The sequence below is a fragment of the Eptatretus burgeri genome, chromosome 9 (genome assembly GCF_056783735.1).
Source record: "Eptatretus burgeri isolate ZD-2024b chromosome 9, Ebu_testis_v1, whole genome shotgun sequence".
Classification (NCBI taxonomy): Eukaryota; Metazoa; Chordata; class Myxini; order Myxiniformes; family Myxinidae; genus Eptatretus; species Eptatretus burgeri.
The window spans coordinates 92646222-92661624 of NC_140969.1; the positions used below are offsets into that span (position 1 = coordinate 92646222).

The 15403-nt window shown below is 44.5% G+C and overlaps 1 protein-coding gene across 6 annotated transcripts in view; it reads right to left on the minus strand.

Moving 5' to 3' along the window:
• LOC147020621 (nesprin-1-like) overlaps positions 1 to 15403 on the minus strand; it is a 464443-nt gene that overhangs the window by 214788 nt on the left and 234252 nt on the right. For all 6 annotated transcript variants that reach the window (XM_085896125.1, XM_085896126.1, XM_085896121.1 and 3 more), the window contains 4 exons: positions 14959 to 15090; positions 2647 to 3125; positions 880 to 1012; positions 502 to 684 (listed from right to left, as the gene is read on the minus strand). In XM_085896125.1, coding sequence (XP_085752251.1) covers positions 502 to 684; positions 880 to 1012; positions 2647 to 3125; positions 14959 to 15090 — 927 coding nt within the window. The remainder of the gene's footprint in view (positions 1 to 501; positions 685 to 879; positions 1013 to 2646; positions 3126 to 14958; positions 15091 to 15403) is intronic.

Consider the following 15403-nt stretch of genomic DNA (forward strand, 5'->3'; position numbering starts at 1 on the left):
ACCTGTAGCAGGTCACAGATCGAACCTGACCTGACTGGTGAGAGGGTCACGACAGAATTGTCCGTCTGGTGGGCGACGTGCCGCGATTCGAGTTACGTGGCCGTTCGCACGCCGGTGGGCGCGAATTCGCAACAATATTTTAAAAAGTCGTGGACGGGTTATGACAAAACTTGGTGGATGGTTTGGGTATAGGTGCCAAGAACAAGTGGATTAAATTTTAGTTAAGGACTGGATGTAGATCTGGCCTCTCAGTAGGAAACAAAATGTAAACTGTTTAGCCTGCCAGAGGTATGCGCTCCACCGATTGCCGTTTTAGTTTGGCCATGGTAGCAGTCTAAAGGCAAAATCCATAATAATTTGCCACAAGATCATTAAGATCCACAAGCAAGCTTTTAAAGATTCCCTCTGAATGAAATTGTACTTTATAACATTGCACACCCTGCTGTCAGCTCATAAGAATGAGCAATTCAAACATGTAAAGCTATTTCCAACAATGTATACCTGGTGCAGTTTCTCTTGAACCGATGGCAGCTGACTCACGAGCTCAGACCATCGCATCTCAACCTGGCCAAGTTGTGTGCGAAGGCTCGCTGAGTCGGTGACCTTTAACTTCATCAGATGACCCCCAGTACTCACCACCAATGATTTCATTGTAGATTTCTCATCTACTTCTCTCATGAAATCCTTCAAAGAGAAGAGGCGAGAAGGCCATTTCTACACTCACTAATGTTTTGTTACAATTATGCAATTTCATTTCGGATTGTACAATATTTCCATGATTTTTGTTGCAGATCTTCATTTTCACTTTACATAAAAAAAATTTTTCATTCAACTTTTGTCTGAGAGATGGGTTATAGTTGGAGATGGTTGGGAACTCACCAGAAATGAATTCAGGTTTGATCGGGCTATGGTAAAATCCTGCTCCACAGAGTCAGACTCTCGCCTCCAGTGCTCAAGCCGAGCCAGGGAGTCAGTGAGCCACTCCCCGAGCTCAGCTGAGTGTCGATGAAACCTGGCCATTGAATGTTGACAATGATATTAAAACAAAAATTGGGGACAAATTATAGACAATAAGCATGTAACAGAACACATAACACTTGTATGAGTGGTTTTCACAATGTTTTACAAAAATAAAAACCCTTGAGGGTTGAGAGGTAAAAGGCAGGTTAAGACAAGTGTGGACCCATTGAGGAATAGCACCGGGAGAGTGGTTCGTGATTAAAGTCAGAAGGCAGGCTTATTAAACAGTTACTTGGCATCAACGTTTACACAGGAACAGTCATGGGAATTGCCATTAGCTGAGAGTATCCATCAAGGAGGTGAGGAAGGGCTTTTATAGAGTTCCAGGTCAGAGTAGAGGAAGTAAAAAATCAATTAATTAATTAAAAGAGCAAGCAGCGTAAGGAGAAGATAAACCTTCCTGGTCAGATGATATGCATCTGAGAGTATCGAATGAGGTGGCAGAGCAGATAAGCAATATGTTAACCAAAATCTTTAACAGCTCATTGGAGTCGGAACAAGTACCAGAGGAGTGGAGAGTCGTAAACGTAACACCGTTATTTAGGAAAGGATCAAGGGAAGAATCAGTGAACTCCAGACCTGTAAGTTTATTTTTTGGAAAGATGCTTTAGATACTAATTATGGATCAGATAGGGAACTATTTCAATAAATTTAAACGAATCAAAGGCAGTCAGCATGGATTTAATAAAGGGAGGTTATGTTTAACAAATTTATTGGCATTCTGTGAGGCAGTTTCTGAATGGGTGGATAAGGGAATGGTCATGGTTTATAGTATGTATACTTTTAGGAAGTATTTGTTAAGGTAATACTTAGAAGGTGAGGGCTTGTGGAGTAGCTGGTAGAATAGCTAAATGATTGAAAACTGAATTAGTGATCAGAAGCAAAGAGTGGCTGTGAGTGAGAGGATGACTGGCTGGATGAGTAAAGGAGTAAAGAAGAGAGAGTTAGGACATGGTAATAGGGTGTCTTAAGACGGTAGTTCAAAAAGGACAGACGAGTGTGTGTGATGAACAATGGCATGGGCAACGAGTGTCGACTGCCACCACAGAGGACTCCTCCATCCTGTTCATCCTTTTCAAAACCGTCGACATCATTCGAAAACATTTCTCCATGACGCAGTTCGTACCATGTTGTACAGTCATTTGCCTAAGGATGTCACAGGGTTTGACACCTTCACGAAGCAAACATCTGATGACGCTTCACTTTTCCATGCCAGTGCACTCTTGCAGTAGGGCAGCCACCTTCACAGCATGATTACCAGCACCACATATGTGGAAGTCGGCTACTAAGTGGTTAATTAAAAGACTTACACTTGCACTTACATTATTACACATAATACAATTGCATTACACACATGCACTTTGACATCAAAATGTATTTTATTTATTGACTTACTCTCTTATAACACCCTGGTGATGTCCCTGCATCTGCCCACTGTTATCCTCACCTGTTCCACTCCCCCCCCACCCCCCTTCCCCAGTAACATTAAATCGATAAACTGAGAGATTGATATAATTTGGTGTTGATATATTACAGGAATGATGAGCCAAATGGCCTCCTCCTATGAGTACATCAAAGTTCTTTATGTAATTAATGTATAACGAAATAGGCAGATGCCTTCAGTACCTGATGAGATGGGTGATAAGTGCTTCAAGGCGACCAAGCTCTCGGCCTACGCTACTACCACAGTTTAGCCACCGTTCGCCAAGCTGTACAAGCTGCTTCTCCAGCCGGATTGGCACTGCATTGCCAGAGAGTGCCATTGCTTCAGAAGGTGCACTATTCCAATCATCACTATTTGCAGATGTTAGACCAAGAGCAACTCTTTCCAACTTTTCCAAATTGCTCTGTGTGCTCAATTCTGCCACAATGTCTTCCTTGTGGTCATCCTCATTTTCTTGATCATCACGGTTGACATTGGACTGCAAAATGACACCCTCTCCGTTTTTTCTGCAATCCAAATCCTTCTTCCACCTTGAGGCATTTACGGATTTATGACCCGCGTCTTCATGCACAATCTTGGATGCCAAATGGCGGAGTTTCTTTCCATATGCCAGGGCTCGGCAAAGCTTGGCTTGATGCTCATCCAGGCTATGCTTCAAATGCTACAAGAAGAGAAATAACAACAAAAAATGTTGGGAACTGTTGCGTGCTTTGAGTTCAGTTGAAATATCGGGAAATATGTTCGGAAATAGCGAAAGCTAACAATCAAAATCTTGATACAATCTTGAATCTTCATGCAAAATCTTGAAAGCTAGCAATCAAAAACATACACCGATGAATGCAAGTTTCTACTCCAAAAAAAGGGATTAAAAAAAAAACGACAGCAATAAAAATGAGTGAACGATCTTGTATAATGGTTTAAATACCATGTACATATTGGTATGAATGTGTGTACATCATTAATGTTTAAAAACTAACAAACAAACAAACAACCCTAACATTAAAATCTGAGCATTAAGAACAAAACCTGAGTATGGCATACTCTCGGGTGGCTTCCAATGCAGACACTCGGTCAGTTCTAGTGGCTTTTCAACATGAAAGTGGCTGTTCTAAGATGAGTACTTGGCATGCTAAACAGGTGGGTGCATGATTAAAATAAGCTAACTCTGAAATGGTTGATTGGCCAAAAATAATTTTTTTTTTTTTAAATAATCGCCAGACACACCCAAAAGCAGATGATGTAGAGAACACACTTGTGGCAGCTGTGCGAAGTCAAATCACACAGAAAAGCACTGAATACATCTGCATGTTGTTCCACTGCCTCATTGTCAGCACGTTCCTGTATTATCAGCATGCTTATTAAAAAAGAATGGGGAATACTGTATTTTGGCTCCGTCTGTCTGTCTGTCCATCACGCTATATCATCATAAACGGTTGTGCAGATATTCATCAAATTTGTGAGTTATAATCACCACATGGCAAGAAAGTGCAAGAGTGGTGTCATTTTTGGCCCCGCCCCTGAGGTCAGAAGGTCAAATACCAAAAATGCAATTGCAGGCATTTTTTGAAACATTCAAAAACAAAATGAAACTTTGTCGATGCAATCAACATTGGGGAACGCATTAATAATGTAACGAATTTTTTGGATGTGATCTCTGGTTCATGCCGCAAAGGGAGGGGACTTATTGTCACAGATCAAAACATAAAAAAAACAACATTTTAACTCGAAATTTGATTCTGATGGAACTTTTTGCCATCTTTCAACTTTGCTTTAGGTGGGAAGTGTGAGGATTTATGATGTCATGCCATCGACTTCGCTCTCATTCCCTCTCTCACCTCGCTCTTTGCCGAGCCGAGATTTTGTAGAAAAAAGGGACATGTGACGCATGTTTACTTTTGGGTGGGAGATAGAAAAAGCAGCATGAGGTGTTAAATATATCAGGATGTGTATTTTTTCAAATCAAAGTATGCATTCATGCACACAAACACATATATATATATATATATATATATATATATATATATATATATATATATATATATATATATATATATATATATATATATAGTGTTGTGGTTACCAGATTCGCAAACCACCATTCAGGTCCCTTCGGTGAGGTATCTCGGTAAGTACATGTGTAGTTAGGCCCAAACCCGTTGTCTAGTGGGAATACATGTCATTTATGCGAGCTGCGACTCTTCAGGATAGCCGTTTTTCTTTTACTATCTTTATTTTGGACCAATCGCCATCACCACAACCACAACATCAACCACCAACCACAACACCGCTTCACCACAACCGCCACGACCTTTACCGTCACAACTCGCCACCATCGCATCACCGTCATCTCGCGCCACTCATGGGCACCGATGCTGGACTCGTGTAGGGCGCACGTTGAACAGCGTGTACAAAATCACGGATTTTCTGCTTCAAAAACGGATCAAAAACGACACACGCCCACTTTTTGCCGTCCAATCGGTGAGCGAGGGGCGATTTGGCCCCGCCTCCAGAACGATCGATATATGCAAATTTGTGGATCAAAAAGCCTTCACGCCCACTTTTTCTCGGGCCAATGGGGAGCGAGGTGAAAGGTCAAAGGGAGGGGGTCAAAGGCGAAGTTACGGGGGGATAAAAAGGACGGTGTTCGTCAGTCAGAAGAGAGTCGCAAAGGAGAGTCAAGAAGAGGAGAGTCGGAAGCAGAGGGTCAAGACTTCGCGGGCGGTGGAGCTGCTCGTCGTGTGCGTTGGAGTCGGAACGGAGGGGACGGAGCTGTGGAAAGGCGGCGACACCAGACGAGGGGGTGCTCGCGTCGTGCAGGAAGCTGCACCCGAGGGAGGCCGACAGCGCGACCTGGCCGAGGTGGAGACGCTCGTCGCATATAATAAAGATCCTCTATACCCCGAGCATCAGCAACCCCCTCCTGTTTCCCCCCGCGCTGAGATAGTGCGACCAAGGGGGCCCCGTTCCCACCCCCTGCCAGGCACTGTCCACGAGGCCCGCGGGTTGCGGGGCCATCGCCGCTCCGCGTCTCATCACCAGACGGGTAGGCCCGACCCGGTCTCGGCCTCAGGCCTACCTCATTCTTGAGGGTATTTCTTTTCCTTGGTTTTGGGTATGTGTTGTCGGCGCCGTCTGTGAAGTAGAATTGTATAAGTGTTGCCGTGTGCTCGGTAGTCGGTATTAGCTCTGCACTGTGTTTTCACTTTTATGTTTGCTTTTTGTGTAAATGGAATTGTGTTTTCTTTTTTGTGTGCATTTGGTGGAATTGTATTTGTGTGCTTTCCGTTCGTCGCGAATAAATGTGCTTTATTGTTGAACTGTTCTCCCGCTTCGCTTCGTCATTTCTTTCTTTGAATCCCCATCTTGCTTCACGTAAAGGGTTGGTAGTGGGCTGAATACGCCCGATAATTAATCGAACCGTCGAGGTCGACGATAACACCGCTCGGTTATTCTGATAGTACGGAACGGGTCGCTTAAGTGGCCCGTATCCGAAGTCGACCTGCGGCGAGGTGCGATCGCCCGGTCTACCCTCCGCGTGGGTACTTAGGTAGTTCGAATTTGGCGAGCAACCCTATCCCACGCGGGGGCTGATTGGCTCGATCGCGGTGAGACCGAAAGGTCCACCCGTGACTGGTTCCCGGCGTTAGTCCGAGAGGGTCACGACTGGATTGTCCGTCCGGTGGGCGACGTGCCGCGATTCGAGTTACGTGGCCGTCAGCACGCCGGCGGGCGCGAAAACCGCAACAATATATACACACACACACACACACACACACACACACACACACACACACACACACACACACACACACACACACACACACACACACACACACACACACACACACACACACACACACACACACACACACACACACACACACACACACACACACACACACTCTACCGGATAAAAGTTTTAGAACACCCACATTTTTCCAGTTTTTACTGAAGTTTAAACAGTTTAATGTTTCAATGTACCCTGAAATTAAAGCATAGAACAAATAAACAACTGCAGATAAAAAAGAAATCAAGGAATCATTTTGTTGAACAAAATTTAATCTAAATTTTGGACTCATCAAAGTAGCCACCTTTTGCAGAGAAAACAACCGAACAGACTCGTGGAATTCTTATGACAATGGAAATCAAATATTGTTCTGAAAGTTCTTCCCAACACTGTTGCAAAAGTTCCCACAAATGTGTTGCACTTGTAGGTTGCTTTGCTTTCACCCTTCTGTCCAGTTCATCCTAAACCAGCTCGATGGGGTTCAAGTCTGGAGACTGTGCTGGCCATTCCATGGTTTGAAGCCTACTATCTTGTTCTTTTCTTCTAAGGTACTTCTGACATAGCATGGAGGCATGTTTTGGGTCATTATCTTGCTGTAGAATGAACCCCTGACCAACTAGGCAGAGACCAGAGTATTGCATGGCGCTGCAAAATGCTGTGGTAGCCCTTTTGGTTCAGGGTGCCAGTCACTCTGTGCAAGTCGCCGACTCTGGATCCATCAAAAGGGCCCCAGATCATCATGCTTCCTCCTCCATGTTTGACAGTTGGTGTCACACACTGAGGAACCATCCTTTTGCCGACTCGACGGCGTACAAAAACCCTGCGTGATGAACCGAAGATTTCAAATTTTGATTCATAGGTCCATAAGACCTTCTTCCAGTTTTCAGTAGTCCACTGGTGGTACTTCAATGCCCAGGCAAGCCTCTTTTTATTATTTTGCCATCTTAGCATTGGCTTTCTTACTGCAACTCGACCTGTCAAACCTGCAGCTCGAAGTCTTCTCTTCACAGTTGAAACCGAGACTTCCTTACTTCGACCAGTGTTATGCTGTGCTTGAAGCTGCTGTCCTGTGAGCCACCTATCACGCAAGCAGTTGACTCTCAGAAACTTGTCTTCTGAGTGTGTTGTGGCTTTGGGTCTGCTATACCTATTCCTGTCAGAGTTTCCTCCAGTTTCCAAGTGCCGTTTGATGGTGGAGGGAACTGTACTCACTGACACCTTGGCTTTCTTTGCAATTTCTCTAAAGGAAAGACCTACACTTTTAAGGGTTATAATGGTCTGTCTGTCTTCCTTTGTTAATTGTCATTTTCTTACCATTATGATAGCAATACACTCCTTCCTGCAGTGCAATAATGTCCAAATAATGCTTCAGAGGGTGGAGCAACACAGACTGTTCCAACACTGCTTCTATACAGACATAGGGTTTGTAACTAATCAACAAAAGTTGGGACACCTGTAGGAATTGTTTGCATCAACTTTCAAGGCTTAATTTACTTCCATTGCTGGAAAACAGCTGCAGTTGCTCACCCCTTACTTGTTCCCTGGAAAGGGCCTTTTTTAACAACTCTGAAATTTACTGGACTTGAACTGCTTAAATTTCAGTAAAAACTGGAAGAATGGGGGTGTTCTAAAACTTTTGACCAGTAGAGTATATATATATATATATATATATATATATATATATATATATATATATATATATATATATATATATATATATATATATATATATATATATATATGCAGTGCTCAGCATAAATGAATACACCCCCTTTGAAAAGTAAGATTTTCATCAATATCTCAATGAACACAAGAATAATTTCCAAAATTTTGACAAAATTGAGTTTTATAGAACATTTGTTTAACTCACAACATGAAAGTAAGGTTAATAATATAACTTACATGACAAAATCTTCAGTTTTACTCAAATTAGTTGATGCAAAAATGAATACACCCCACAACAAAAACTACTACATCTAGTATTTTGTAAGACCTCCATGATTTTGAAGGACAGCACCAAGTCTTCTAGGCATGGAATGAACAAGTTGGCGACATATTGCAACATCTATCTTTTTCCATTCTTCAAGAACGACCTGTTTTAGAGCCTGGATGCTGGATGGAGACTGATGCTCAACTTGTCTCTTCAGAATTCCCCATCGGTGCTCGATTGGGTTCAGATCAGGAGACATACTTGGTCACTGAATCACTTTAACCCTGTTCTTCAGAAATGCAACAGTGGCCTTAGATGTGTGTTTTGGATCTTTGTCATGTTGGAAAAGTGCATGACGACCAAGGGCACGGAGTGATGGTAGCATCTTCTCTTTCAATATAGAGCAGTACATCTGTGAATTCATGATACCGTCAATGAAATGCAGCTCCTCGACACCAGCAGCACTCATGCAGCCCCAAATAAGGACACTGCCACCACCATGTTTCACTGAAGGCACCATGCAGTTTTTCTTTGTACTCCTCACCTTTGCGACGCCATACAGTTTTGAAGCCATCAGTTCCAAAAACATTTATCTTGGTCTCATCACTCCAGAGTATAGAGTCCCAGTAGTCTTCATCTTTTTTAGCATGGGCCCTGGCAATTCCTCGGTGGGCTTTTTTGTGCATGGGCTTTAGGAGAGGCTTCCTTCATGGACGACACCCATGCATGCCATTCCTCTGCAGTGTACGCCGTATTGTGTCACGGGAAACAGTCACCCAAGTTTGACTTTCTACTTCTTTCGCTAAGTACAGAGAACTTGCATGGCGATTTTCTTCAGCCCTTCTCATCAGAAGACGCTCCTGTCAAGGTGTTAACTTCCGTGGACGGCCTGTACGTCTCTGTGAGATGGTTGCAGTTCCATATTTGTTAAATTTTTGTATCACCTTTGCTACCGCATTCTGACTGATGAGTAAAGCTTTGCTGATCTTCTTGTAGCCTTCACCTTCCTTGTGTAAAGAAATTATTTTCTTTCTCAGGTCTTGTGACATTTCTCTTCCATGTGGTGCCATTGCTGACAGCATGAAATGGGAAGGGGTTTTCTTTGTTAAGTAACACCCTTTTATAGTCAACTGTCTGCTGGACACCTGTTTAATGAATAATTAGACTCACCTGTGGTTGAATTATTATTGTTAATTAGAATTTTGTGTCTAAAATTTTGCTTTGCTCCTAAGACTTTCATTGGGGTGTACTCATTTTTGCAACATGGTCTTTAATGAATTTGTTAGGAAAATTCCTTTTTTGTGTGTGCAAATTAATAAATCTTGTTTGCAATCAATGGCCCACATTTGTGGGAGTATTTTGTAGTATAGTATCCCATAGAAAATGTGGATTCTGAAAGGAAACTAAAGGTTTTCTGACAAATCTGTCGGGGTGTACTCATTTATGCTGAGCACTGTATGTTTGGAGGCATTTCTGATGGGTCACTGAAGCTATGTTCTGTCAACTATTGTTTTTGGTGTTATTTTGCAAACAATGTTATTTTGAATTTTGGTGCTCTTTCAAAACACACACGAGGAATGTAAGTTTCTTTTGGAAATATGGATAAAAAAACGACAGAACCCTCAACTCTAAGCAAGTTGGACGTTGCTTCATACATGCTTTGTTGAAGTTCATAAAAGCTGAGTTTCCTGGCCGGATCCATTGTCTTTTTGTTATCATTTCATCTCCGTGTTGTTAATCGTTTTCATCTAATTTCCATGTCTTAATCACACCTTCTTGGTGTGTATTATTGCATTTTGTGTCCTTGTGATCAGTGTTATGGCAGCTGTGACTGAATATTGTTTTGTTACAATTCTACAATTTTATTTCTGAGTGCACCCTAAGACCTCAGCTACGGAATGTGTACATTCTGTTTCTGTTTTGACATGTGCCTTATTCGACTTTCTTTACCTTAAGTGTTCTCTTGTCACGCTTCTCAACTTTATATTTTATTTCCTACTATTCACTACAAAAAAGCCAAAATTCTTCCTCTTCTTCACACAGTTTCTTTCTCAAATTTGTTGAACTCGAAAATGCTTGGTTCTCCCTCACACCACCCCATCCGATCTTCCCCTTCACCCCACCCCCACCCAAATTCCCCATACCCCACTCTCTCTCTGAGCTTACTCTCCCCGCCCTGCTCCCTCCCAGCTTTCACCCATGCCCCACACCTCTCAACTCACACCCTTCCAGATTCCAACCCAGCCCCATCCCCTCTCCAAGTTCCTTCAACCCCTCCAAGTTCACACACTACTTATCCAAGTCCCCCCACCCACTCTCCACCTTCCTGCGACCTGCCAACAGTGCCTCCTCCCATATCCTTAACTGTGTTGATCTTCAACATCTGAGACCTCTGCTCTGATTTGACAAATCTCTCAATCCAGGCCACAGCTGATAAAATGGACATTGTCTGTTTAAGAGAATCCTTCCTCACATAGGACGTAGTCCCTGAATCTGTCTCTCCTGGCTTTTGTCACCTCCGGTTCAACATGCCTGAATCCCGTTAAAGCAGCAGAGTTGCACTTTACATCAAGAACTCCGTTTCTCATTGTCTGTGTGATGCTCTTACACCTCTTATGCTGCAAAGGGACTGTGTGGGAAAGGCAACGTACTGACAGTCGGGCAATGTGGACAAAGGTTGACACTATAAGCAAGGGGGGTAATGAACAGGAAAAGAGGAGAGAAAAGATGGGATGACATACAGAAACCTTCAAGTGGTGACACATGCTATCATGATAACATCCTGAATTGGTGTCTTAGAAATATAGAGAAGGAAGAAATGCTATTTCTTTTACCACAATTTATAGGCTGAGATTGAAGAAAAAGTTGGGAAAAGAACTCCCCACTAACGTAATGTCGAGCTTACAAGTAACCAGAGAGTTGGTGTCAAAGCCACCCAATGCTCGCCTGTTTATACATTTATCGGACTAGTCTAATGATATTTTTTTATAAAGCATTGCAGTGAAGTCTGATCCAAATAATTTTAAAGCAATATATGTATTTGTATATTGTAATCAGTAAAAAAATAGTGTGGTAGATAAAAACATTAGAAAGGAAATAACTTGCACCAAAAACTTTAACATTTTCACGCTCACGCTCACGCTGGGGATATCGCTATAGCTCTCTGTTCTTCGAACAGGCGAGCTAAAAATGATGTTAAAATATGATCGTGGATAGCAAGAGATAATGTATGGCAATGACAAAAAGGATTCTTAAACAAACCGCGCTACGATATGTCATTCACCTGTGGAGCACTTGTATCGGATGTGCTTTGTTGCATGTATTCACCAATACTCAAATTTTGCGACCACTCATGTATGGCGTGAAGAGTGCTGTGGGTACGTCATGCACATCCCGTTTGTTTGCAGATTTTAGCAGAACATATATGACATGATTGGCTGGCAGGATAGCCTTGAGGGATGCACACTCACCTCTGAACTGTTTAGCCTGGGTTCTGATCTCGGCCTCGCTAAACAGTCACTGTGGTGTTTCACATGTTGGCGATACATCAATGCATTAGTTGCCCCTCAGACAGATGTTAAACTGGGAGTCCTATCTGCTAGCCTTAGTTGGTAGAGGTTGAAGATCCCACGCTGACCTTCAACAAAGAGTAGGCGAGTTATTGAGGCACCCTGAACAAATTACAAATTCCCGATTAGACTGTGGGTGAGAAGTGGCCTGATCTTCTCGACACATCATATTACACTGCTTGCTGCCTGTAGTGGCTGTCTGGGCAGCAACTTGTACACTATAAGCAAAAAGTCCAGGTAAAGTTCTGCATCTTTCATGTGAATGACCTTCTTCAGATATGAAGGGCAACCAATTGAAATCCTATATTTGATGAGCAAGGGCGAGCATGGGAAAGAAGCCTGGTGTTGGCTTAGTGGTTAGGGTGGCGGCTTGGGATCCTTGGGTCCTGAGTTCAAGCCCCGTTGACTGCTGAATTAAAAAAATACACCAGGAGGTTGACTCAGCCTGTCATCCTTCTGAGGTCGGCAAAATGAGCACCAGTGTACTGGTAAGGGGGGCACTGCATCAGCGGCATAGCCGCGTCCCAACCAATGATGCAACCAGCAGCCACAGGCTGCACTCGATAGAGGGAGCATGGGAGAGGTTTTATCATTATTATTTTGGACAGTTTAATCCAACAAGAAACACCTGCTCCCTTTGGGTACAGTCTGGGGGGTGCAAGTGGGGAGGGGGGGAGATAGAGGGGGAGGTGGGGCAAATATATTTTCTGCTGTGGCTAAATAATCCCCCTTGCCTGTAGCCCCAGGCAAAAATAGCATTCCTTTCCTGCAGTAATTCTCTGCAGACTACTGTAGTAGGACCCATTACAAACTATAGTTCTAACTCTAGCATTTGGCTTGGGGGGTCAGTAAACCACTCGCACTGTGGCACGTGCGCAGGTGAAAATCATGTCGACCCCCCTCCTCTCAGGGTGAGGAGGGTGGGGGAGATTATTTTATTTGTGCCCATGATCTGACTTGTGGGTACTACCAACAGTCCAACACATATGCAAAATTTGGTGGAGATCGGCCCAACCCTGTTTTTTTTCCATGATTTTCAGATGTACACACATACATACATACATACATACATACATACGAATAATAATACTGTTGCGGATTCGCGCCCGCCGGCGTGCTGACGGCCACGTAACTCTCGAATCGCGGCACGTCGCCCACCGGACGGACAATCCAGTCGTGACCCTCTCGGACTAACGCCGGGAACCAGTCACGGGTGGACCTTTCGGTCTCACCGCGATCGAGCCAATCAGCCCCCGCGTGGGATAGGGTTGCTCGCCAAATTCGACCTACCTAAGTACCCACGCGGAGGGTAGACCGGGCGATCGCACCTCGCCGCAGGTCGACTTCGGACACGGGCCACTTAAGCGACCCGTTCCGTACTATCGGGATAACCGAGCGGTGTTATCGTCGACCTCGACGGTTCGATTAATTATCGGGCGTATTCAGCCCACTACCAACCCTTTACGTGAAGCAAGATGAGGATTCAATGAAGGAAATGACGAAGCGAAGCGGGAAACAGTTCAACACAAAGCACATTTATTCGCGCTGAACGGAAAGCACACATATTCAATTCCACCAAAAGCACACAGAAAAGAAAAACACAATGCAATTTACACAAAAAGCAAATGCGACAATGCAGATCTACTACCGATTACGCGAGCACACGGCAACACTTATACAATTTTACTTCACAGACGGCGCCGACAACACATACCCAAAACCAAGGAAAAGAATACCCTCAAGGATGAGGCGGGCCTGAGGCCGAGACCGGGTCGGGCCTACCCGTCTGGTGATGAGACGCGGAGCGGCGATGGTGCCTCAACTCCGCGGGCCTCGCGGGCAGTGTCTGGTAGGGGGTGGGAAAGGGGCCCCCTTGGTCGCACTATCTCAGCGCGGGGGGAAACAGGAGGGGGTTGCTGATGCTCGGGGTATAGAGGATTCCTACTCTGGCTCGAGTCCCGCGACGAGCGTCTCCACCTCGGCCAGGTCGCGCTGTCGGCCTCCTTGGGGTGCAGCTCCCTGCACGACGCGAGCACCCCCTCGTCTGCCCTCGCCGCCTCTCCACAGCTCCGTCTCCTCCGCTCCGACTCTAACGCACACGACGACGACCAGCTCCTTCTTGCCAACTCCACCGCCCGCGAAGTCTTAACTCTCTGTTCTCGTGTTTCTGACGAACACGGTCGCTTATATCAGCCCCGTGGCTTCGCCTTCTCATCTTTGACCCTCTGCCTTCGACCTTTCACCTCGCTCCCCATTGGCCCGAGAAAAAGTGGGCGTGAATGCTTTTTGATCCATAAATTTGCATATATCGATCGCCCTCCAACGCCCTGGAGGCGGGGCCAAATCGCCCCTCGCTCACCGATTGGACGGCAAAAAGTGGGCGTGTGTCGTTTTTGATCCGTTTTTGAAGCACAAAATCCGTGATTTTGTACACGCTGTTCGGCGCGCGCCCTGCACGAGTCCAACACCGGTACCCACAAGCGGCGCAAGAACGGTGGCGATGCGACGGTTGCGAGGTGTGACGTGAAGGTCGTGGCGGTTGTGGTGAAGCGGTGGTTGGTGGTGGTAACAATGGCGGTTGGTCCAAATTAAAGATAGTAAAAGAAAAACGGCTATCCTGAAGAGTCGCAGCACGCATAAATGACATGTATTCCCACTAGACAACGGGTTTGGGCCTAACTACACATGTACTTACCGAGATACCTCACCTAAGGGACCTGAATGGTGGTTTGCGAATTTGGTAACCACAACAATACCATTCCTTTCATGCCGTAAAGGTGCATAGGATTGCCAAGGCAGTTTCATTGGAAAGTAGTACAGTCCTGGACAGGTTACCCCTCCGACGCAGGTTACCCCAAATGGTAATTACCCCAGTACACTAGTACTCATTTTGCTGACATAGCAAGGATGACAGGCTGAGTCAACCCCACAACCTTTTGAGATATCATGTTAATTCAACGGTTGGCAGGGGCTCAAACTCAGGACCCTCAGGTCCCAAGCCAGCCACCTTAACCACTAAGTTAACACCAGGCTACATACATACATACTGGCCTTACTTAATGTAGTTGGATGTCCACACTGTAATCCTGGCAAAAATGTACTTTAAATATTAAATGTGTTTGAAATGTGACGATGATTCAACACCATGCCAGTAAAAGATAATAATCTTCAAATCATGCCTGATAAAAAGCAGGAAAGATGCTGGTACCTGGTACAAGTTGATGCACTGGGCAACCTGCTCCTCAGAATCCTCCAAGAGTCCTCCAGGAGGGACAGATTGTTCAATGCACTCCAGTGTGTGGTGTAGGGAGTCCAATTCACTCTCTAATTTTTCCCACGCCTGGTAACCCACGGAACACCCAAGCAATTAGTGTTTAGACTTGTTATACAGGAAAAACTCATCATAAAACAAGAAGGGCACTCAGTAGAGTGCATACTTCCACCATGCCTGATCCACAAGAACATATCGGGCCCATACATATTTGAAATATCATGATATATATCGTTTTTGGCCCTGTCTCTTAATAGTGAAGAATCACTTTAAAAAGTTAAATAACTCTCATATCCGGATCACGATTCGGATTTTCACCAAAATCGAATCAATTAGTCCTTGCCGCACACTCAGCGTGTCCACCAACTTTTGTCCAAATCCG